The 23,526-nt window shown below is 42.7% G+C and overlaps 1 protein-coding gene across 1 annotated transcript in view; it reads right to left on the bottom strand.

Annotated features, from left to right (window-relative positions):
* Window positions 1-7,739: 7,739 nt before the first annotated feature.
* Window positions 7,740-23,526, bottom strand: part of YDJC (YdjC chitooligosaccharide deacetylase homolog) — a 42,958-nt gene continuing 27,171 nt past the window's right edge. Inside the window, exons 3-6 of the mRNA XM_073559129.1 lie at window positions 21,898-22,057; window positions 19,315-19,414; window positions 12,401-12,578; window positions 7,740-9,335 (exon numbers count right to left, since the gene is read on the bottom strand). Coding sequence (XP_073415230.1) covers window positions 8,999-9,335; window positions 12,401-12,578; window positions 19,315-19,414; window positions 21,898-22,057 — 775 coding nt within the window. The 3' untranslated portion in view covers window positions 7,740-8,998. The remainder of the gene's footprint in view (window positions 9,336-12,400; window positions 12,579-19,314; window positions 19,415-21,897; window positions 22,058-23,526) is intronic.

Raw genomic sequence — 23,526 nt, 5'->3', positions numbered from 1 at the left:
CCCTGTATCTCCAATCCTTCCCGTGTCTCCAATCATGCCCCATCTCCATCCTGCCCCCAATGATGCCAATCCTGCCCGTCTCCATCCTGCCCCGTCTCCATTCTGCCGGGCCCGTCTTGCCGCTTTCAATACTAATTTAAAAAAAAAAAAAAACACCTTTCCTCTTACCTTGCCGCTCTCCAGCGGCTAGCGATCTTCAACCGGAAAGTGCGCACTCATCGGCGACTGACATTGATGTCAGACGCCAGCGACGTATGTGCTGGCATCAGCTGCCAGCCTCCGATTGGCTGACAGCTTTGACTATTGCCGTGCGGGCCCGCACGGCAATAGAGTACCTGAACCCGTTTCCTGGACGCAGGTTCAGTTACTTAACCGGCAGAATCCTGCCGCTGGGGACGGGGCCCAATGTGGGCCCCCTATGATGATCGGGCCCCATACACTAGTCAGGGCAGTATTGCCCTGATGGCGACCCTGCATACGGCAATAGTGGCTCAGCTTTGGGGCATCAGCAGGGTGAGGGGCTTTTGCAGGTTGTGGATAGATGGAGAGTGTGCTGGAAATGTGAGAAGTCATATGTCTTTGCTGTTATCTCTGTTTTTCAATGTTTTATTTATTGAGAATCACATTTTGAAAAAAAACAGTAACATTTTCATACTCATAGGTGCAGGCACATGAGACATAAAATGCAGACAAGGCAAAATTTATAGCTTCACTGTCCACGGAGATAAATTGCCCACGTTGCTGTTATCTCTGAAGATGAGTCGTGGCTGGAGAAGTTGTCGTGTCAGTCTGGCCCAGAGATGGGAAAAGTGAACGATTCCATCAGAAAGAATGTCAACTGTATGTTACTATATATAACTGTACTGTAATCTCTTGTATGTTCTGCAGGACTGGTGTTTATCACTAAATGGTCACTGTACTATAGTAATATCAGTATGCCAACATACGGTAGTTGTAAATCAGGGTTACTGGTTAGGGGGCCCACTCAGATTTTTTGGTGCCCTGAGCTGAACCCCTATCTACACTACGGTTCAAAAGTTTCGGTTCACCCAATTTTGTGAAAAGTTAAACGCATACTTTTATTAATCAAATGAGTGGCCAAATGAATTTAAAATCTAGTCCAGACATTGACAAGGTTCGAAAAAAAATTGTTATTTCAAATAATAATTTTCCTCTTCAAACTTTGTTTTCATCAAAGAATGCTCCCTTTGCAGCAATTACAGCATTGCAGACCTTTGGCATTCTAGCAGTTAATTTGCTGAGGAAATCTGGAGAAAGTTCACCCCATGCTTCCAAAAGCCCCTCCCACAAGTTGGTTTGGCTTGAGGGGCACTTTTTGCGTACCATTCGGTCAAGTTGCTCCCACAACAGCTCAATGGGGTTGAGATCTGGTGACTGCGCTGGCCACTCCATTACAGATTGAATACCAGCTGCCTGCTTCTTCCATAAATAGTTCTTGCATAATTTGGAGGTGTGCTCTGGGTCATTGTCCTGTTGTAAGATGAAATTGGCTCCAATCAAGCGCTGTCCACAGGGTATGGCATGGCATTGCAAAATGGATTGATAGCCTTCTTTATTCAAAATCCCTTTAACCTTGTACAAATTTCCCACTTTACCAGCACCAGAGCAACCCCAGACCATCACATTACCTCCACCATGCTTGACAGATGGCGTCTGGCACTCTTCCAGCATCTTTTCAGTTGTTCTGCATCTCACAAATGTTCTTGTGTGTAATCCAAACACCTCAAACTTGGATTCATCTGTCCATAACACTTTTTTCCAATCTTCCTCTGTCCAATGTCTGTGTTCTTTTACCCATATTAATCTTTTCCTTTTGTTAGCCAGTCTCAGATATGGCTTTTTTTTTGCCACTCTGCCCTGAAGGTCAACATCCCGGAGTCGCCTCTTCACTGTATACATTGATACTGGCGTTTTGCGTGTACTATTTAAAGAAGCTGCCAGTTGAGGACCTGTGAGACGTCGATTTCTCAAACTACAGACTCTAATGTACTTGTCTTGTTGCTCATTTGTGCAGCGGGGCCTCCCACTTCTATTTCTACTCTGGTTAGAGCCTGTTTGTGCTCTCCTCTGAAGTAGTACACAGCGTTGTAGGAAATCTTCAGTTTCTTGGAAATTTCTGGCATGGAATAGCCTTCATCTCTAAGAACAAGGATAGACTGTCGAGTTTCACAAGAAAGTTAACAAATAGTAGTTCTCAGCTCTGGCAGATCCAGTCCCCTGGTGAATTAGTCAGAAATTCATGTAGGGTAGACTTGTAATAACAGATGTATGACCATCAACAGCCTGGAAGTTCGCCAACTTCAATTTTAAGGAGGGTTTATGTTAACCCCTTTATAATCCTTTTGGATCAATCTACTACATTTGACCTTGCTGTATTCCTAAAATACCCTCATCTCGCTATGAGAAGATGCTTTCATACTATCTGCCTTAGAAAGTCTTCTTGCCAATGTATGTACTAATTTGCTTAGAAGATATAATTAATAGGGGCAATGAAGGGAAAGTAGTAATGGAGAAAAAAAATCAAATATATCCCAGTACTCTAATGACAAAATAGAGATTTAATGCGCTGTGAGAGGGATGAAATGGGGAGAACAAATGCTTCTCTATGAGCTAAGGCTGTTGATTCTGACAAGCAGCCACCCTCTATATTTAAGAATTTTGCAGAGGTTTCACCTATAAAAATAGCAAACAGGCAATATCAGAAAAGATCTGTTGGCGGACACGATTTTTTTTTTTAACTTCATTAATTATAACTCAGGTCTGATAATGATTGATCCCTATGATCCGACAGACTGTAAGCCCGCAAGGGCAGGACTCTTCCCCTCTGCACCGTCTGTCAGTTAGTTTGCTCACTATCTATATAAAAGTGAATGTGTGTGTGTGTGTATCACCAACCAATCACAAAGCATCTTTCATTTCACCAGAGCTGTTTAAAAGAAGCTGAGCTGTGATTGGTTGCTATGAGCAACATTTTTCTCACTCCACGACAACACCTCAGCAGTGACCGGGTGGGAGAAATCTAGCATCCCCAGGAACATAAGCTCCCAGCCATTGTCTGCCCCCCAGAAAGAAACAGAGCACATGACAGAAATGAATCCCCCCCCTCCCTGCCCATATACCCACCTCTCCTGCCCTGTGTCTTCACACACAATATCTGAGCCAGCAGACTCCGATCTTGTCGGGCAATGTTGGTCAGACCCCTGGATCCTATATGTCTGTCTTTTCGGCGAATGAGTGTTGGGTTGGCTGCAGCACTTAAAGATACTGCCGCCTCCGGTTTCCTAGCCGAGTCCTTCGTTTCCCAACTAGTTTTGGGGCCGGTCCCCTGTGACCTGGTCCCTCTTCCGACCACGCCGGTGGATGCGGGCCCCAGGGATGGATTGCTCACTATCCGTGCCCCTAAGGCCGGGGTCACACTGGCGAGGAATACGGCCGAGTGAGAGGCGCTAAAAGCACGCATTAGACACGGACCAATGATTCTCTATGGAGTCCCTCGCACCAGCCGTTATTTCTCATCCGTATTCTACACTCCGTGCCAATCGCAGCATGCTGCGATTGTCAGCGTACTACGGCCGTAGTACGCCAATGCAAGTCTATGGGTGCACAAAAAATACGCATTACACACGGACCACACGTGACTTGCGAGAAATACGCACCAGGTGTCTCTTAGCAAAGCCGGCAATTCAGTGCGCTATACAGTAAACTCACACTGACAGGTTTAATAAAGAAACGAAAGAATAGATATATACATAGAATGCATATATATATCTATATATATGCATTCTATGTGTCTTTATCTATTCTTTGGTTTCTGTTAGAAACCCTGTCATAGAGCTCCATTATATGTCCATTTTGCAAGCCTGCGAGAAAATCTCGCCATACGGATGCAGACATGCGCAAAATACGCGACCACACCTTGATTACGGATGACATACGGAGCACTGTTTAGGGGCCATCCTTCCGTATTACGCATGTAAAATACTGACCGTATTTTGCGTTGGTTAGTGTGACCCCGGCCTTAGCCCTCTTCTTCCTCTCCTCTCGAGCTTTCCTTCCTTTCTTCTCTATCTTCACTCCGTCTCACTCTTTAAAGCTGCACTCAGCTTCAATCTTCATAAGCGACTCCTTCTCTCTCCCTCCCTGACTGACACTTTCCACAACAATCTCTTTACCTCGGCACTAACTCCTCCCACCAACCATCACTCACTTAAGCTCCACCCCTTCTCTACTTTCAAACCCACACCCTCTAATTGACTTCCCACTGGCCAGATGGGACTAGTGTTGGGTACGGGTGTGTCCTGGCAGTGCCCCTTCTTTACCTGAGAGCAGAGTAGCACGCCTCTGGATGAAGTGCAGTACCCTGTGGTGCCTGAGATCGCAGGGGTGCCACATTACCGGAGACACTGACGTGTGAAAGAGGCCTTACATGTACACCATATCCCTCCGGTTGCCCCATTTGAAAAATACTCATGCGTTTTATACAGTAGTAGCAGCAAAGTAAAGAGATTTGTACACTCTCATTCACATGCTGCTTGTTTTTTTTTATTATAAATCAGCAGCATGTCAATACTTTCATAAAAATGCATGTATCGTATGCAGCATTTTTTCTGCCAACGCTCTAATTTTTCGTGCAGAAAAATCTGCAGGCAACATGCTGCATGTGAACATAACCGTAATGTAATGACCATTAGAGATGTTATCACAGTATTAAAAACCCCATTACAGTGCTGACCTAATAAAGATTGGATGAGAAAACCAGTAAGTCTAGATTGTGTGCTAAATGAATAAAATAATGAAAAGAGATCATTGTTGGACTCTTGCAATACTGAGGACAGATTTTACATTTAATTGCCATTTTTTCCTCCGAACTTTCCAAAATCTACCTTTTTTTTGGTGTTCTTGTGACATACCGTAGCTATTCGACTGTTAGCTTTTTTGCAGCTCTAGTTATATTTCTTAAATGGCACCATTTAGCTTACCACGTATGTGTTTAAAAAATATATTTTGGTTTTCTGGTTTAATTACAGGGAAAAAAAAAAAAAATCAAAGCCGATTTGGGTTGCTTTTACAATCTTAAATTTAGTTTTGCTGGTCAGGGGCATACAGAAAAGTCATTGGGGCACCTAAGTAAAAGTCCTATTTGGTCCCTCTACGCCCCACACTTCCCTTTCAAAAATAAGAAAATAAAAAGATGGCTTGTAGACAGGGTCATGGTGCATTAGGTGTAGTCACAGAAGGCATACCTCTGAACATGGAAGACATGTATGGCGGCACAAGCACAGTAATTGTGCCTCTACTGAAGCCCCTTAGTGTTCTATGGTTATACCGACATGATCTTTTCTGCCAGTTCTTTGTAGATTGCTGGCTCCCCTCCATCCATCAGAACTTTATATCGAAAAGGTACACTCAGTATTATATATATTTGTGAATATTAGTGGCAGCCACATTGGGTACATGTAGTGAATGTGTTCTGTTCACATGGTGCATTTTTATATAGCATAGGTGTGGCATTTTTTGTATGTACAGGTGCTTCTCACAAAATTAGAATATCATCAAAAAGTTAATTTATTTCAGTTCTTCAATACAAAAAGTGAAAACTCATTATATAGAGTCATTACAAACAGAATGATCTATTTCAAGTGTTTATTTCTGTTAGTGTTGATGATTATGGCTTACAGCCAATGAAAACCCAAAAATCATTATCTCAGTAAATTAGAATACTGTATAACACCAGCTTGAAAAATAAATTTAAAATCCAAAATGTTGGCCTACTGAAATGTACGTTCAGTAAATGTACTCAATACTTGGTCGGGGCTCCTTTTGCATCAATTACTGTATCAATGCGGCGTGGCATGGAGGCTATTAGTTTGTAGCACTACTGAGGTGTTATGGAAGCCCAGGTTGCTTTGATAGCAGCCTTCAGCTCATATGCATTGTTGGGTCTGGTGTCTCTCATCTTCATCTTGACAGTACCCCATAGATTCTCTATGGGGTTAAGGTCAAGTGAGTTTGCTGGCCAATCAAGCACAGTGATACTGCTGTTTTTAAACCAGGTATTGGTCCTTTTGGCAGTGTGGACAGGTGCCAATTAAATTTCCATCTCCAAAAAGCTTGTCGGCAGGAGGCAAGCATGAAGTGCTCTAAAATTTCCAGTTAGACGGCTGCGCTGACTTTGGTCTTGTTAAAACACAGTGAACCTATCACTGATTGTTGAAACGTCACGCTATATCTCAAGCAGCTTGGATTATGTGCCTCTCCACTCTTCCTCCTGACTCTAGGACCTTGATGAAATGTAAAATTTACTTTCATCTCAAAACACCTTGGACCACTGAGCAACAGTCCAGTTCTTTTTCTCCTTGGCCCAGGTAAGACGCTTCTGGCATTATCTATTGGTCATGAGTGGCTTGACACAAGGAATGCAACACTTGTAGCCCATGTCCTGGATACGTCTGTGTGTGGTGGCTCTTGAAGCAATGACTCCAGCTGCAGTCGACTCCTTGTGACTCTCCCCCAAGTTTTTGATTGGCCTTTTCATAACAATTCTTTTAAGGATGCGGTTATTCCGGTTGCTTGTGCATCTTTTTCTACCACACCTTTTCCTTCTACTAAACTTTCCATTAATATGCTTGGATATAACACTCTGTCAGCAGCCAGCTTCTTTAGCAATGACCTTTTTGTGGCTTACCCACCTTGTGGAGTGTGTCAATGACTGCCTTCTGGACATCTGTCAAGTCAGCAGTCTTCCCCATGATTGTGGAGACCACTGTAACAGACTAAGGGACCTTTTTAAATGCGTAGGAAGCCTTTTCAGGTGTTTTTTGCTAATTATTCTAATTTATGGAGATAATGACTTTTGGATTTTCATTGGCTGTAAGCCATAATCATCAAAATTAACAGAAATAGATCACTCTGTTTGAAATTATAAACACACAGCTCTGCTACATATGCACATGTATATAGACACACACACAAAGCTCTGCTACATAAGCAAATACAGCGCATGCACATGGACAGACCCAGGACTGCTACATATGCACATAAGACACACAGTTCTGCTACATATGCACATTTATACACACACATTATACATTACCACATCTTGTAGTTCTTTCCAGGCAAATGATCACATGACCTTAAAGGTCCTGGAGGTAGTCAGGTGGAAGGTCCTTCACAAAAGCTGTACATCCCGTGCCGCTGAAGGTCACAGAGTGCTCCTCTCCTGCTCTGCACATAGATCAGTGTGGAGGAGAGATCTGTTCCCAGCAGTGGGCAGGAGGAGAGAGCAGTTCTGAACGGGAGCGTGTTCGCTCATAATAGGAAGCTGGCTTCGGGCTATAGGACGCACACACTTTTGGCATGAGATTTTTTTTTTGCTAAAAAGTGTGTCTTGTAGTAAGAAAAATTTCTATGCATTGTGCACCGCATTTATGACGTGCCAAAATGATATGGGCCCATGCACTACTCCGTAGTCCGAGCAATCTTGGTGCAACTCTCCAGTGTTGCCAAATTGTATACACCTCTCTTCATTTATCACTTGATCATGGCCCTATGTGACTGAAATGTTGCATGTTCTTTTATTCCATGTGTACTCTAATTAAAAAAAAAAGTGATTTATCAGTGGAGAACATCTGGTGCTTGGGATCCTTATTTTTTTTGCATACCTGACATCTCACAGTTAATTTTAATTCCACCATGGTTTACACATACAAGGACTGATCTGTAACAGAAAACCCTTTTTTTTTTTTATTTGGTTTTGTGATGTATATTGATAAATGCAAAACTTTATAGATACTGAATTACACAAGTGATAGTTATGATTGTGAATATTTTTCTTGGCAATAACCAATATTTTAATATCTAAAATAGTTAAGCAAATAATTTAGTTTAAATCTTCAGCATTTGCAGTCCATATTAATCATTCACACACTAACATGCAAAAATGTGGGATTAGAAAAAATTGTCTCATTTTAATAATTTCTACTATTCTATTTTTTTTATGGCACTAGGCTCCTAAATCCTTCTTCTGGAACAGACCGTATGTAACCACTGCAGCCAACCAGTGGCTGTTGAGTGGTTATCTGACGTCCCCACCAGAAGGGGAAGGGATGAAGACCAATGTATGTGATAAAAACATGTCTTTTTTTTTTTTTTTTTTTTTTTAAATGATTCTCTACTAGAGATGAGCGAATGGATTTGAATTTTGGCCCCAAATCTGATTTTGACATATTGAGCCATATTCGAACACTATTCGTGCCGAAAGTATGTCTATGGGATTGTTGAGTAAGTTAGTGCCAAATATGTTATATCAACATCATACTGGAATATATAAAATCTATTCTATCATGGAGCCAGAATATTACAGGTTGATGGACTAGTTGGCACAAGGCTTGGAAAATATCAAACAATTGGAACTTTGGTGTAATAAGCTACACTGTAATGACGGGGAAGCATGCCGTACAGAATATCTGCACTTCTGCCAAGAAGTTAGACAATTTCTGCAATAGTGCCTCAAAGTTCAATAACTACAGACATTTCTTTTGGATCCCAAATTTTTTTTTTTTTAACCTGATAGCATTCACTGTTCAACAGAAGGCATATCATTAAAAGGGTTTGCCCACTCCTTGGTCAGCCCATTTTTACAGCAGTGCCCCCCATATAAAATAAAAACACGATATATGAACAATTCCAGGTCCAGCTATGCCAGATCTCGCATTATGTTGTGTCACGCAAGCGCTGCAGCCCATTAGTAGATGCTAATGGTCTCTTACTTCCCCTCAGCACAAACTGTTTTAGATTATTAAAGTGTGACCGCTGCTATCCATCAGTGAGTAACACCATCACGTGAGCACCGGCAGACAACGTCAATACTGCTGGAATGATGCCGGGTCGGGAGAAGAATGGCGTTTTTATTTTGCATAGGGCTCTGTTGTATTTAGGAAGAGGCTGTCCAAGTGGTGGACAGCCTCTTTAACCTCGATCAAAGATCATGAAATGCACACAAATGTATACCTCTTTCATTGTAATAACTTCGCAATAAAGGGTCTTTAAGAATTTTCATTTCATGTGCTCTTTCCCAAGACTGAGAAAAGTCATCTGGACCCTCACCGCAGCCTCCTTCAGATAATACACTGGGGTAGCCTGGGTGGGTCATAAGTTCAATACTGGTACTGGAATGTGAAGCTGGACTGTACAGGAAGCGCTGGGGGGTTAAGCAGTTGTGAAGAGACTGAATGCTGTAATCTACTGCTCGCTGAATATTCTTTATGGTCATGTTCTCGCCCATGGTGCTCAGACCAATATATAGATCGGGCCACCTGTATAAAACACAAAAATAATAAAGATTATAAATATAGGACCACTGTACCATTAGTCACTGTGTTACTCTTTCACCGCCTTTACATCTTAGTAGGTTACATCAGTATTTGGGAGTGGGATTTATGCAGTGAAATAGCATAAATAGAAAGACTGGAACATCTTTCAGGTCCTAGACCCCCTCCTGATGTAAGATACTGCTAGGTCGAAATGGTATTCCTTAACTGCAATTAACCCCTCTACAGTCGGTGTATACTGTTTTTTACAGCAGCAGTTAAGAGTACTTCTTTATGCATCACCATTTTACACCAGCATTTCTGAAGCCTGTGCAGCATACGGAGCCACAATCTCAATGTCCTGGGCTGCTGCTTTAAGCATCAGGCATGGAATGAAGACCAAATTTAGTATCCCAGAGATCCCTTTAATGATCGTAGCCCATCTTCAGGAACACAGCACTCCCCCCTCACCTCCTGGCTCCTTGATGACCCACTCGGATCACTCCTGATGATCAACAGTTCCAGCAAGAGGCACAGCCATGCTGCTGGCCCATACTTACATGCTGCTAGCAGAGGCAGTGTTGCCTCTGTAGCTTTGGAAGAGCACAGGAACGCTAATCCTAATCCTGGCCAGATTTAGTGCCCCCGACAGTTTCAGGGCAGCATGTGCAAGCTGTATAGGAATTAGCTTGAGAACGAAGAAGATTTCTGATAAGTGTTAAAATACAAAGATGCTTGTCTTTACAAGCAGTTTGCAATTTTACCCATTTAATAAGAGACAACCCCTTTAAACCAGTTATATAGCAACTGCAGCAGATAAAAGAAAAAAAAAAAAAAAAAAAAAAAAAAGAGTGGGTACCGTATTTTTTGGACTATAAGACGCACTTTTTTCCCAAAAAATTTTGAGGGAAAATGGGGGTGCATCTTATAGTCGAAATATACTTACAAGTAGTGTGGCGGCAGCAGGAGTCAGGCGATTCTGCGGCAGTCCCGGTCTGACGCTGCAGGGCGATGATCACACTCCCTTCCCAGGCTGGTGCGGCAGTTTCAGGGGGCTCTACCAGCATTTTATGAAAGCCCGGAGGCCCCCTGCACAGCCATTGCTGCGATGCAGTGGCCTCCGGAAAAACGGCCGTCAGGGGCAGCACATGCTCAGATTGAGATTTCAGCAACGAGATCTCGTTGCTGAGATCTCCATCTGAGCATGCGGAGGCCACCGCATCGCAGCAATGGATGTGCGGGGGGCCTCCAGGCTTGCAGAAAATATCAGCGGAGCCCCCGCACGACTAGCACCGCCAAACCTGCCACAACAGTCTGGCATGAGAGTCATATCACAAGATCACCAAACACCCCCTATAACCACGCGCCACCAGCGCTGCGGCTCCCCCCCGATAGGCTGAGTTTGGACTGTAAGGCTGGTTTCACATTAGCTTTTTTTTGCGCAGCGCATAGTGTGTGTCCATGCGCACCTATGTTTAACATGTATGGTGCATGGTCTTGCGTTTGCACACGTTCGTATGCGTTTTCGTGTGCATGCGTTTTTTGGTTTTTTTTTTTAAAAGGTGTGCGCCTAGGCACGCCAGACGCAACCTGCTGCATTTTTGGGTCCGTCCAACAGCGTAAAAAAAAACGCATGCACACGCTTGCGCAAGGAATGCGACAAAATAACGCATTACAGTCTATGGGAAGGCAGGTGTGCGCATGGACACACGCACGCCTGCGTTAAAAAAACGCATGCATTTTAAGAGTTAACATGGCTAGAAACTGGTTAAAATGCATGCGCCTAAAAAAAGCAAACGCATGATGCGCTTTTTGCATACATTTCTATTGCGCACGAAGCACTGCGCTAAAAACGCTAATGTGAAAGTAGCCTTAGATGGACCCCTATTTGACACATTAATTATTTTTCCCTATTTTCCTTCTGAAAATTTGCGTCTTATGGTACGATGTGTTTTATAGTCCAAAAAATACGGTACCCTCTTTTGTTATAACAGTGTTTTTTGTTTTTTTTTAACTGTAAGACACACCCCAAATTTAGTGGAGGAAAATAGGAAAACAAACATTTTAATGTGAAAATGGGGGTCCGTCTCATAGTCCGAATGTAGCTTACTGGGGGGAAAGGTGCTGCAGTGGTAGAGCGGGGTCGCCGTTGCAGGAAGCCGGCGGCGGCAAGAGTGTGGCAATGTTGTGGGCCCTGGGGTGGGAGGGGGGGGTGTCATGGCAGTACGAGGCAGGAACTGAATCCCCACTACACACACTGATTTCCCAGAGGTGGGCTATACAGGAAAATGGCACCATCATTGAGCGGCGATCTCAATCTGCCCCGACACTAGTGCTATTTTCCTGTAGTCCACCGCTGGGAGATCAATGTGCACTGCAGGAACTCAGTTCCTGCCTCTCAGCCCAGGGCTCACAGCATTGCTCCACTCTTACAGCAGCGACCCTGCCCAGTGTGACCCATCCCACACCCCTCACCCCGCAATAAGCTACATAAATGTGTCCGAAAAATATATAAGGTTCCCAAAAACGAAATCATGGGGACCTGATGCTTTACTCTGGTAAACAGGGACAAATACAATTACGTTTTAAACAGACATAAAAAAAAAAAATCCCTCCAGGAATATAATAAATTATGTAACGTTCTTCTATTAGCGCACTGAAAAAATATTGTGATGGTGAGTACAACTGTGAGCGATATGTATATATGCAACTTACATTATCAAAACCCTGAGCAATTACCACTAGGCTCCAATACTGATAAGCTGCATTTACACTGAGATAATCGTGAAACGAGTGCTATGAAGAACACGGCCGATCATCCGATGAGGAACAAAAGCCTCGTTCTTCGGAGGAAATGATCTATTATGCTGCGTAGAAGATGATCACTTAGCGGTGCATCGTTCTGTGTAAACAGGACTTGACTCCCGAGTTCCTCGGCAGCACAGGCGTACTGAACGGTCTATCACACGATTGACGTTCTTTAAAGGTTAACCGATTAGCGATTGTTTAGTGCTAGAGGTCAGTCCATGTAAATGGACCCTTTCTGCGCCCACGAAGTTTAATCAACTCACAGAATCCCATAACTACGGAAGAGTTCCATTGTATTCAAAGCATCTTCCTCCACACTTCTATAAAACTCCATTACTTCCTCCTTGATCCAGTTACATCTGTGCAGTCCTACTTCAACCGGAACACGTGTGTAACGAATATCATGTTCTCTCAGCACTTGTGCAAACTCCTCCCGAATTTCTGGGAAGAAAAATAAAAAAATGGAAATTATATAACTAAGCAGCAAATTTTAAAGCAAATTGTGCAGTCTAAAGGGAATCTGTCTCAATGTGTGTGCTATGGAATCAGATAGCAGCATAATGCAGAGGCAGAAATCCTGATTCCAGCAATGTGTCACTGGTCTGCTTGGTGCAGTTTAGGTAAAATTCCTGTATTCTCTGCTGTAGATGTAGCAGTGCTATGAATGCTGATTATGTACACTGGAAGCTGGTGCGGGCGGGGTTACATAGATTAGCAGTACTGTCTGACACAAGACACCTAGCCGGTAGTGATAATCTCCTGCTGATAAAACACTGACTTATTTTACTAAGCAAGTGACACAATCAATCAATCAGATTCTCTGCCTCTACATTAAAGGGCCCTTTACACATAGCAATATTGCTAAAGCGTCACCAATTTTGTGACGCAGCAGCGATATAACTAGCGATATCGCTACATGTGACACTCACCTCCAACCGGCTCCCCCGCTGGTTACCGATGATCGCGCAAGATCGGTCTGGTCCATTTCTCGTCGTCGGCTTCCTGCTGGCGCTGACTAGCGAGCCATGGACGCAGGCGGAAGACGGTCACACTCGCTGCGTCTGACAGGCGAGTACGACCGCCGCTGCATCGCTGGTGAGATCTGCCTGTTTGGCAGCTCACTAGCGACCATTTAGTGTTGCACCAGAGATCCTGAGCGGGTCATATCGTGGTCGGGATCACTGGTGCATCGCTAAATGTAACGGGGCCTTAAGATACTCTCAGATGGAATAAAACAAATCTGCTCTCAGATTCCCTTTAAAAATGCATTGTGATGTCGCCTAAACTAGATAGAACACAGGAGCAATCAAGGGTATGCCTATAAATAAGGCATAGGTCATAAGGTGAGGTCAAGCACAGAAATGCCTATATAGATCATATCAAGAAAATGTGATCAAATTATGAAGAATTAAAATCCAACAGTTTATTAACAGAAAAAATATAGAAAAATAGAAAACGCTCCCCGGAAGAAGGCAAGCGCCGAAACGCGCGGTCTTTATTTCTCTCTACCTCTGTCTTGCACATGCACTTTGTTATATCCTATTTACTTGTACATTTAAGGACTGGTAACCATTCTATCTTGTAGCTTTGCTGTTGGTACTAATACACTTTGTATTATATTTGTTTCTGTACTAACTTACTAATGCTCCATCTATAGCTTTTATTGTCCCATGTACTATACTTTTATATAGAGGAATTACGGTTACCTTTACATCCCCCAGGCATCGTGTTTGTTTCTGTGCACCGCTGTATTGGTTTCAGCTGGTATAAATATAATATATATTGTATTTATTATTTTTTCTGTTAAATCAAACTGTTGGATTTTAATTCTTCATAAATTTGGTCGTGTTTTGCACATTTTCTTTATACGAGCCATGTCTCCTAAACTACCCCATCTGTGGCAGAGGAGGTGGTGAGTGGGGTTATACATAGTTTTGCATTATTTAATTCAGTATTTTGTACAGTGACAACTTTTCCAGTATAGGTTTTCATACGGGACAGGCTGGCATTCATGTATGAGCTCAGCATCCCCCCACTTCATCTAAAGTTACCCTCAGGGGTTGTATGAGAACTTTACAATATCTATAATTCAATCAGGTGGCGATTATCCGATATTTTTTTTTGGGGGGGGGGGGGGGGGGGGGTCTTAACCAAAACAATTCTTTCATCTCTGCTCCATTAGGACAAATTTCTAATCTGTAACTTCTTTTTCTGCAGAACTAAGAACACTGGACCAGTTTCAGAATGTCTCCTTTAGGTTTCGTTTTGGTAGCAGTTCTCCCTGCTTTACACTACAGCTCAGCTTATTCAGATTGGCAGCTGTGCATTAGTACTTTTTCCTTACCTAAATTTTAGAAAACTATACATCTACAGCTTATGAAAGAAGAGGGCAAGTTACATGACAGAGATAGATTAGTGCAAAAGTTAATTTATTTCACTTCTTCAATACAAAACGTGAAATACATTATATAGTCATTACAAACAGTGATCTATTTTAAGTGTTTATTTCTGTTAATGTTGATGATTATGGCTTACAGCCAATGAAAACCCAAAACTCATTATCTCAGTAAATTAGAATACTTTATAACTCCAGCTTAAAAAATGATTTTAAAATCTGAAATGTTGGCCTACTGAAATGTTCATTAACCCCTTAAGCCCCAAGGGTGGTTTGCACGTTCATGACCGGGCCAATTTTTACAATTCTGACCACTGTCCCTTTATGAGGTAATAACTCTGAAACGCTTCCATGGATCCCACTGATTCTGACATTGTTTTCTCATGACATATTGTACTTCATGTTAGTGGTAAAATTTCATTCAAATAACTTGCTTTTATTTGTGAAAAAAATGGAAATTTGGCGAAAATTTTGAAAATTTCGCAATTTTCCAACTTTGAATTTTTATGCCCTTAAATCACAGAGATACGGCGCACAAAAAACTTGATAATTAAACCAAAATTTTTTTTTTGTTAGGAAGTTATAAGGGTTAAAAATTGACTAGCGATTTCTCATTTTTGCAACACCATTTTATTTTTACGGACCACATCACATTTGAAGTCACTTTGCGGGGTCTATATGATAGAAAATACCCAAAAGTGACACCATTCTAAAAACTGCACCCCTTAAGGTGCTCAAAACCACATTCAAGAAGTTTATTAACCATTTAGGTGCGTCACAGGAATTTTTTGAATATTTAAAAAAAAAAAAAATGAACATTTAACTTTTTTTTTCACAAAAAAAATACTTCAGGTTCAATTTTATTTATTTTACCAAGGGTAACAGGAGAAATTGGATTGCAAAAGTTATTGTGCAATTTATCCTGAGTATGCCGATACCTGACATGTGGGGGGGGAACCACTGTTTCGGCACATGGCTGAGCTCAAAAGGGAAGGAGCGCCGTTTGACTTTTTCAATGCAAAATTGGCTGGAATTCAGATCGGACGCCATGTCACGTTTGGAGAGCCCCTGATGTACGAAACCCCCACAAATGACACCATTTTGGAAACTAGACCCCCCAAGGAACTTATCTAGATGTGTGGTGAGCACTTTAACCCCTCCAGTGTTTCACAGAAGTTTAACACGCCCGGGCGTGAAAATAAAAAAAAAAAATCGTATTTTTTCCGCAAACATGATCTTTTAGTCACCACTTTTTTTTATTTTCCCAAGGGTACCAGGAGAAATTGGACCCCAAAAGTTGTTGTCCAATTTGTCCTGAGTATGCTGATACCCCATATGTGGGAGAAAACTACTGTATGGACACACGTCAGGGCTCGGAAGGGAAGTAGTGACGTTTTGGAATGCAGACTTTGATGGAATGGTCTGCGGGTGTCATGTTGCTTTTAGAGAGCCCCTAATGTACCTAAACAGTGGAAACCCCCCCACAAGTGACCCCATTTTGGAAACTAGACCCCCTAAGGAACTTATCTAGATGTGTGGTGAGAACTTTGAACCCCCAAGTGCTTCACAGAAGTTTATATCGCCCGGGCGTAAAAATAAAAAAAATCATTTTTTTCCCACAAAAATGATATTTTTGCCCCCAATTTTTTATATTCCTAAGGGTAACAGGAGAAAAGCTGTTTTGCAATTTGTCCTGAGTAGGCTGATACCCCATCATATGTGGGGGTAAAACACTGTTTGGGCGCATGGCAGAGCTTGGAAGGGAAGGACCACCATTTGACTTTTTCAACTCATAATTGGCTGGAATTGAGATCAGACGCCATGTTGCATTTGGAGAGCCCCTGATGTGCCCAAACAGTGGAAACCCCCCCAATTCTAACTCCAACCCTAACGCCAACACACCCCTAACCCTAATCTCAGCCCTAACCGTAGCCCTAACCCTAACGGGAAAATGGAAATGAATACATTCTTTTAATTTTATTATTTTTCCCTAACTAAGGGGGTGATAACGGGGGGTTTGATTTACTATTTATGGCGGTTTTTATTTTTGGTAGCTGTCACACGCTAAAAGATGCTTTTCATTGTAAAAATAGTTTTTGCATCACCACATATTGAGAGCTATAATTTTTCCGTATTTTGACCCACCGAGTCATGTGAGGTCTTATTTTTTGCGGGACAAGTTGACGTTTTTAATGGTACCATTTTCGGGCACGTGACATTTTTTGATCGCTTTTTATTCCGATTTTTGGGACGCAGAATGAACAAAAACCAGCGTTTCATGAATTTTGGGGGGGGGGGGGTGCGTTTACACCGTTCCGCGTGCGATAAAATTGATAAAGCGGCTTTATTCTTTGGGTCAGTACGGTTACAGCGATACCTCATTTAGGTCTTTTTTTACGTTTTGTCGGTTTTATGCAATGAAAACTATTTTATATCAAAAATAATTATTTTTGCATCGCTTTATTCTGCGAGCTATAACTTTTTTATTTTTTCGCTGATGATGCTCTATGGCGGCTCATTTTTTGCGGGACAAGATGACGTTTTCAGCGGTACCATGGATATTTATATGCGTCTTTTTGATCGCGCGTTATTGCACTTTTTGTTCCGCGGTATGATAAAAAAAAACGAAGCAAAAAATAATTTATTTTTATTTTTTAAGGGGTTCGCTAAAGGGGTTAACTATTAGGACAGTTTTATAAGGCAGGTGGTTACGGACGCGGCGATACCAAATATGTGTACTTTTATTGTTTTTTTTTATTTCCAAAAAATGAATTTATTGGGGGAATATTTTTTTTTCTAATTTAATTGGCGATTTTTTAAAAATTATTTTAACACTTTTCTTTTTTTTTTTAAACTTTATTACATTGTCCCAGGTGGGACATCACTGTCCTGTGACAGATCGCTGATCTGTCACATCACAGATCACTGTGACAGATCAGCGATCTGTCACAGGCAGTGCAGCAGGCTTCCTCGTGCCTGCGCTTTGCAGGCATGAGGAAGCCATCTCCCTGCAGGCCCCCGAAGGTCCCCGTCGCCATCTTGGATTCGGGGGCCTGCAGGGAAGGAGCCCCCCAGCAGCAGCGCTGCACATTGCGCTGCCGTGGGAGGCTCAGGGAAGCACGGAGGGAGCCCCCTCCCTGCCGATACTTCCCTTTAACCCCCGGTACACCGCGATCGTGTTTGATCGCGGTGTGCAAGGGGTTAACGTGTCGGGGGCGGTCCGTCAGCTGACAACCGGCCACAATCAACGGCGCTCACCACGTGGGCGCCGCTGATCGCTATGACGTACTATCCCGTCCCTGGGAATTAAGTCCCAGGGCACATGGACGGGATAGTACGTCATATGGGATTAAGGGGTTAAATTCACTCAATACTTGGTCGGGGCTCCTTTTGCATCAATTACTGCATCAGTGTGGCGTGGCATGGAAGCGATCTGCCTGTGGCACTGCTGAGCTTTGATAGCAGCCTTCAGCTAATCTGCATTGTTGGGTCTGGTGTCGCTCATCTTCCTCTTGACAATACCCCATAGATTCTCTACGGGGTTAAGGTCAGGCGAGTTTGATGGCCAATCAAGCACAGTGATACTGTTGTTTTTAAAGCAGGTATTGGTCCTTTTGGCAGTGTGGACAGGTGCCAAGTCCTGCTGGAGAATTAAATTTCCATCTCCAAAAAGCTTGTCGGCAGAGGGAAGCATGAAGTGCTCTAAAATTTCCCGGTAGACAGCTGCACTGACTTTGGTCTTGATAAAACACAGTGGACCTACACCGGCAGATGACATGGCTCCCCAAACCATCACAGATTGTGGAAACTTCACACTAGACCTCAAGCAGCTTGGATTGTGGCCTCTACTCTCTCTTCCTCCAGACTCTGGGACCTTGATTTCCAAATGAAATGCAAAATTTACTTTCATCTGACATCAACACCTTGGACCACTGAGCAACAGTCCAGTTCTTTTTCTCCTTGGCTCAGGTAAGACGTTTCTGGCATTGTCTATTGGTCATGAATGGCTTGACACAAGGAATGAGACACTTGTAGCACATGTCCTGGATAAGTCTGTGTGTGATGGCTCTTGAAGCAATGACTCCAGCAGAAGTCCACTCCTTATGAATCTCTCCCAAATTTTTGAATGGCCTTTTCTTAACATTCCTTTCAAGGCTGCTGTTATACCAGTTGCTTGTGCATCTTTTTCTACCACACTTTTTTCTTCCACTCAACTTTCCATTAATATGCTTGGATACAGCACTCTGAACAGCCAGCTTCTTTTAGCAATAACCTTTTGTGGCTTACCCTCCTTGTGGAGTGTGTCAGTGACTGCCTTCTGGACATCTGTCAAGTCAGCAGTCTTCCCCATGATTGTGGAGCTACTGAAACAGACTAAGGGACCTTTTTAAACGCTTAGGAAACCTTTGCAGGTGCTTTTCGTTAATTATTCTAATTTATTGAGATAATGACTTTTGGGTTTTCATTGGCTGTAAGCCATAATCTTCAACATAAACAAACACTTGAAATAGATCACTCTGTGTGTAATGATATAATATGAGTTTCACTTTTTGCATTGAAGAACTGAAATAAATTAACTATTAGATGATATTCTAATTTTGTGAGAAGCACCTGTATGTACACTTATTTCAAGCCTTGTATTCTTCTCATGCATCATTTACATATTACACAGCCCTTAATAGAGAATTTAGATTGAAAGCTCAAATCAGCATTTATTTGCAGTGTGGGAGAAAATCTGCACAAACTGAGAAGAACAAAACAAATAAAAAAAAGCAATCTTACTGGGTAGAACATGAACATGCTGATGTCCATCCATGTGTTGGGGGTCCTGTCCAGTCAACTCACGAAACCGCTCAACCTGGGCATTCAATTCTTGACGAACCTAATGATCAGATGGGCAATATTTTGTACATTTTGCTTCAGTCTTTGAATATGGCATAATTAGAATAAGTTACTAAGCAGAATGAATAGCTCATCTGTATGACTGGTGCTAGGCCGCTTAGGGCGTGTTCACATGTTGCATATTTACTGTGGATTTACTATGCAGAAACTCAGCATAATATGGCACCAGGGATGTAAATTAAAGTTTAATGATTGTCATTTCTGGCTATGCAGCTGGGCCGAGCGGTCGCACTGGAGCAGAGCTCACGATATTCTGAAAAGTATACAGCCTGAATTGCCGTAACACAAGTTCCCCACCCTCAACGTGACATATGAGAGGGTGAGGGGAATTTTCTGGACTCTATGTTGCAGAAGGCAAAAAGACCTGGTCTCCCTTCCCATATCCCCCTCCAGGGCTCTTCAACCAGCCGCACTCTAAGAGGAGATCGACAAAAGCCTCACCGATTCACACACCTCTACTCCCGGGAGTCCCCATTCAGCTGTGGTGTCGGTTGTCCTGTCATCATGCGTCAGGTAGGCGAAGATGCCGCCGGGTCCAAGCGCAATCGTACCCCCAATGCTGTGGGCAGCAAGGAATTATTACAGGAGAGGAATACTGGAGCTTGGAGGGCCCAAATGAGTGCAAAAAAACACTCTGGAAAGCAGGAGGGAGAGTGGTCACTCTCCACCTTCCTCTGGTGAACAGTATGCCGCCATTATCCCCCTCAGCAACATACTTCCTGACCTGTATTAGATTTTATATCCTGGTCGTAGGGGGATCTCTGAGGAACGTAATGACCCGCAGCAAACGTGCCGATAGGGAAGAAGGAGGGGCACAGCCAGAAGTTCAGGAAGATGCCCATTTATCATGTGTGAGGAGACAAAGGAACCCAAGAGGGGAGACGGCTGCCAGAGTGGAACAATTCACTCACAAGGCACAAAATGTCAGTAGGGAAACTGCAAAGGTCCCTAAATATGTAACCCACAGGATCCCATTACTCTGATTTGGCTATGCAAGCCGATGAGGATGGAGACTGGCTTCCTCTTCAAGGGGGTCCACTGAACTTCGGACGCTGGGTCGCCTTCCTTATTGGACGTTCTTAATGCAGTAAAATAAGTGTAACTCAACTCTTGATACACTGTCAGATCAAGTAGGCATCATTCAAAAAAAGATTTCCATAATCCATCTGGATGTGCAGAAGGGAGCAGAATGTACTGCAGCTGACGAAGGTCGGGTAAGTGAGCTGGAAGACGCACTGCCTCCTGTCCATAGAAAACTACTTTCAAACTGGCTCCTTGACACCGTCAGCAAATAAGTCCTTACGCATCTATTTGCAGTGGAAAGAGCCCATTGAGTCCCTACCTGAGCAGAATCAGTGGGCAGACCTCCACAGCCTGTTCGAATTAAAATATTACATTACATAGATCGGGACTTAATGCTAGACATTAGGCCTGGTAGGCCGAAGGTTTCATTCTTTCTGGATTTTTCAGAGGCCATTCAACAGAAGAGATCCTTGTTTCTGGATCCTTGTTTTTGGACATTAACAGCAGATTGAGAACACTGGGATTATAATACTCCACGATTTATCCTACTAAATTGAGAGTCATTTGCCTAGGTACTACTATCTTCCCTCACTAGACCCAAAGGGAGGCCCCAAGATGGTTGGACACTCATGAGTGTCAGATACAACAGGAGATGTGAGCTCGAAGAGCTTGAGCAGAAAAGAGTCTATGGTATAGAAATTCTGTTACACTAAATATTCTGGGGAGGGTGTGGAGGGGGCAAAAAGTTCAATGGGGGTTCTTCAGACTGAAGCCCCAGATTTACGCTGTATAGAGTGGGGAAAATAATTCAGAAACATGCTACATTGGATGCAATACTGAAAGTTTTTCTTTAACTTAAAAAATGGGTTCAACGGTAAAACTTATGTCTTGGAATGTTCGAGGTTTTTGAGACAATGCTATGTGGAAAACAATTGTCATTTAAGTTGCAGAACGATTTGCATGGATATTGTCATCTGTGTGGATTTTAACATACCCCGATGGGGTCCAAAATACATAACGGAACCTAATTAAAGGATTTGTCTGACCTTAGGCTACAAGTCTGCAGTCACAATGTGACTGCAGATTTATGAATCCTCAAAGCGTGCGCATGGCATGCAGTGAGGATTCTCTGGTGCTGGTGTCGGGTGGTCATGTGATGACAAATATGCGATTTACATACTTCTGGCCACATTCCAACTAGACGTGTCAGGCCTTGCTGAATACTCTTGCATTGAGAAAGGCTGCGCTGGTCGGCCATTCCTTCGAAACATCCCGTGATGTCATGTGCTTTATAAACATGTATGAGCGAAGAATATATTCATCAATAAAGTACACATTAGGATAATAAACATGATAATTTGCAAATTGTTGTAAATTATTACTAAATGTTAGGTTTGGTCTGTAAATCCTGACTGACGCTGCATCCGGTCATGGACTCACCTCCGACATGCTAAGTAGTCCTTGTGCGAGGGCTTTTCGGATACCCATTTTCCCAAGAAACACTCCTCGGTCATTTATTAGAGTGGAGTTCTGCCGAAGTTCTCCACACACTGGTATTCCTTCTGAGAGGTTCGCATGCAAGCCAATTGGGATATCGTACCTTTCAAACAAAATCAATTCATAACCCTTCAGCTTTGAGAACTACCGAGCAAATTTCACGTTCATAAGCACAGAGCTCTAAAGACAAGCAATATAACAAAATTTACACTTCAAGCCTTTAAAGGTTAGTCCCTTCTCAGCCATTCATGGGAATATAAGCATCTATGTGATGGCCAGAAAAGGTTGGGACGCAAGAAACAGCCACATGGTTCCCATTATGTGATTTCTGAAAGCCCCAAAGAAGTGGATGGCAGTCATGGAGACTCCACAACATGCCGCTTCCACAATTCAGAACTTGCCCTCCTTTGTCGCAAGTATAAATAAGAAGATTCCCATCTCATAAATGGCTGAGATTAGAATAATCTCCAAAGCAGGGCCTATACAGCAGTGTATAAAGCAGGACTGTGGAGTCGGTAAGCAAACCTGCGACTCCGACTCCCACATATATTGCTTATATTTAAGTGAAAAATTTATTGTAGTACAATGTGAACATCAGACATTTAATCATTTTTATGATACAAAAATAAAGATATTTAGATAGAACATAATATATATTTATTGGAATTCAACTTTAGAACACAAAAACTAATAAATTGTAAATAAGTAATACACTATGTAATATCGAATATATATATACTAGATGGTGGCCCGATTCTATCGCATCGGGTATTCTAGAGTCTCTGTTAAAATAAAAAAATAGTTATATACTCACTCACCTTCTGACGGCCCCCGGACTCTCTCTCTCTCCTCTCCATGCTCTCGGCATCTTCCTGTCCCAGTAATGCTTTGCGCGAAACACCGCTGATGACGTCACTCTCACGTGAGCGCAAAGTCATCTCCGGCCCTTCTCGCTAAGCATTACTGGGACAGGAAGATGCCGGGAGCGTGGTGAGAGGCGGGACAGAGTCCGGGGTCCGTCGGAAGGCGAGTATATCACTATTTTTTATTTTAACAGAAACTCTAGAATACCCGATGCGATAGAATCGGGCCACCATCTAGTGTATTATACTCCTGTTACATCCGGAGCTGCTGTCACTGTTCTGCTGTTATCTAATGTATTGTACTCCAGTTACACCCAGAGTTTCAGTCACTGTTCTGGCTGTTACCTAATGTATTGTACTCCAGAATATGTACAGGACTGTGCCTGTGTAATGAGCGACGCAGCAGTGATGCCTTTAACGGCTGTAATGTGCCTGTACAATAACCAATGCAGCCGTGTTGCCGCGACGACTAAGCAACTGTCGCTGATTGGTCGCAGCAGTTAGGCCGCGACCAATCAGCAAGGCGGAATTTCCATTACAGACATTCAGTCAGAATTAGACAATTATATAGTAGATATATATAACACTATATAATAAACTATTTAAGTGGCAAAAAATAGTTTTCAACAAAAACATACTAAATAACATTTGTGCAGTCTATGAATTTGTTCTAAGAAACAGAATTGCCTCCATCAGATCATCCGTCATA

Source organism: Dendrobates tinctorius, unplaced genomic scaffold (assembly GCF_039654945.1).
Source record: "Dendrobates tinctorius isolate UK_male_01 unplaced genomic scaffold, ASM3965494v1 ptg000265l, whole genome shotgun sequence".
In the NCBI taxonomy this organism is placed as follows: Eukaryota; Metazoa; Chordata; class Amphibia; order Anura; family Dendrobatidae; genus Dendrobates; species Dendrobates tinctorius.
Note: the sequence above shows the minus strand (reverse complement) of the source record. Positions and strands in the feature narration are given on the sequence as shown.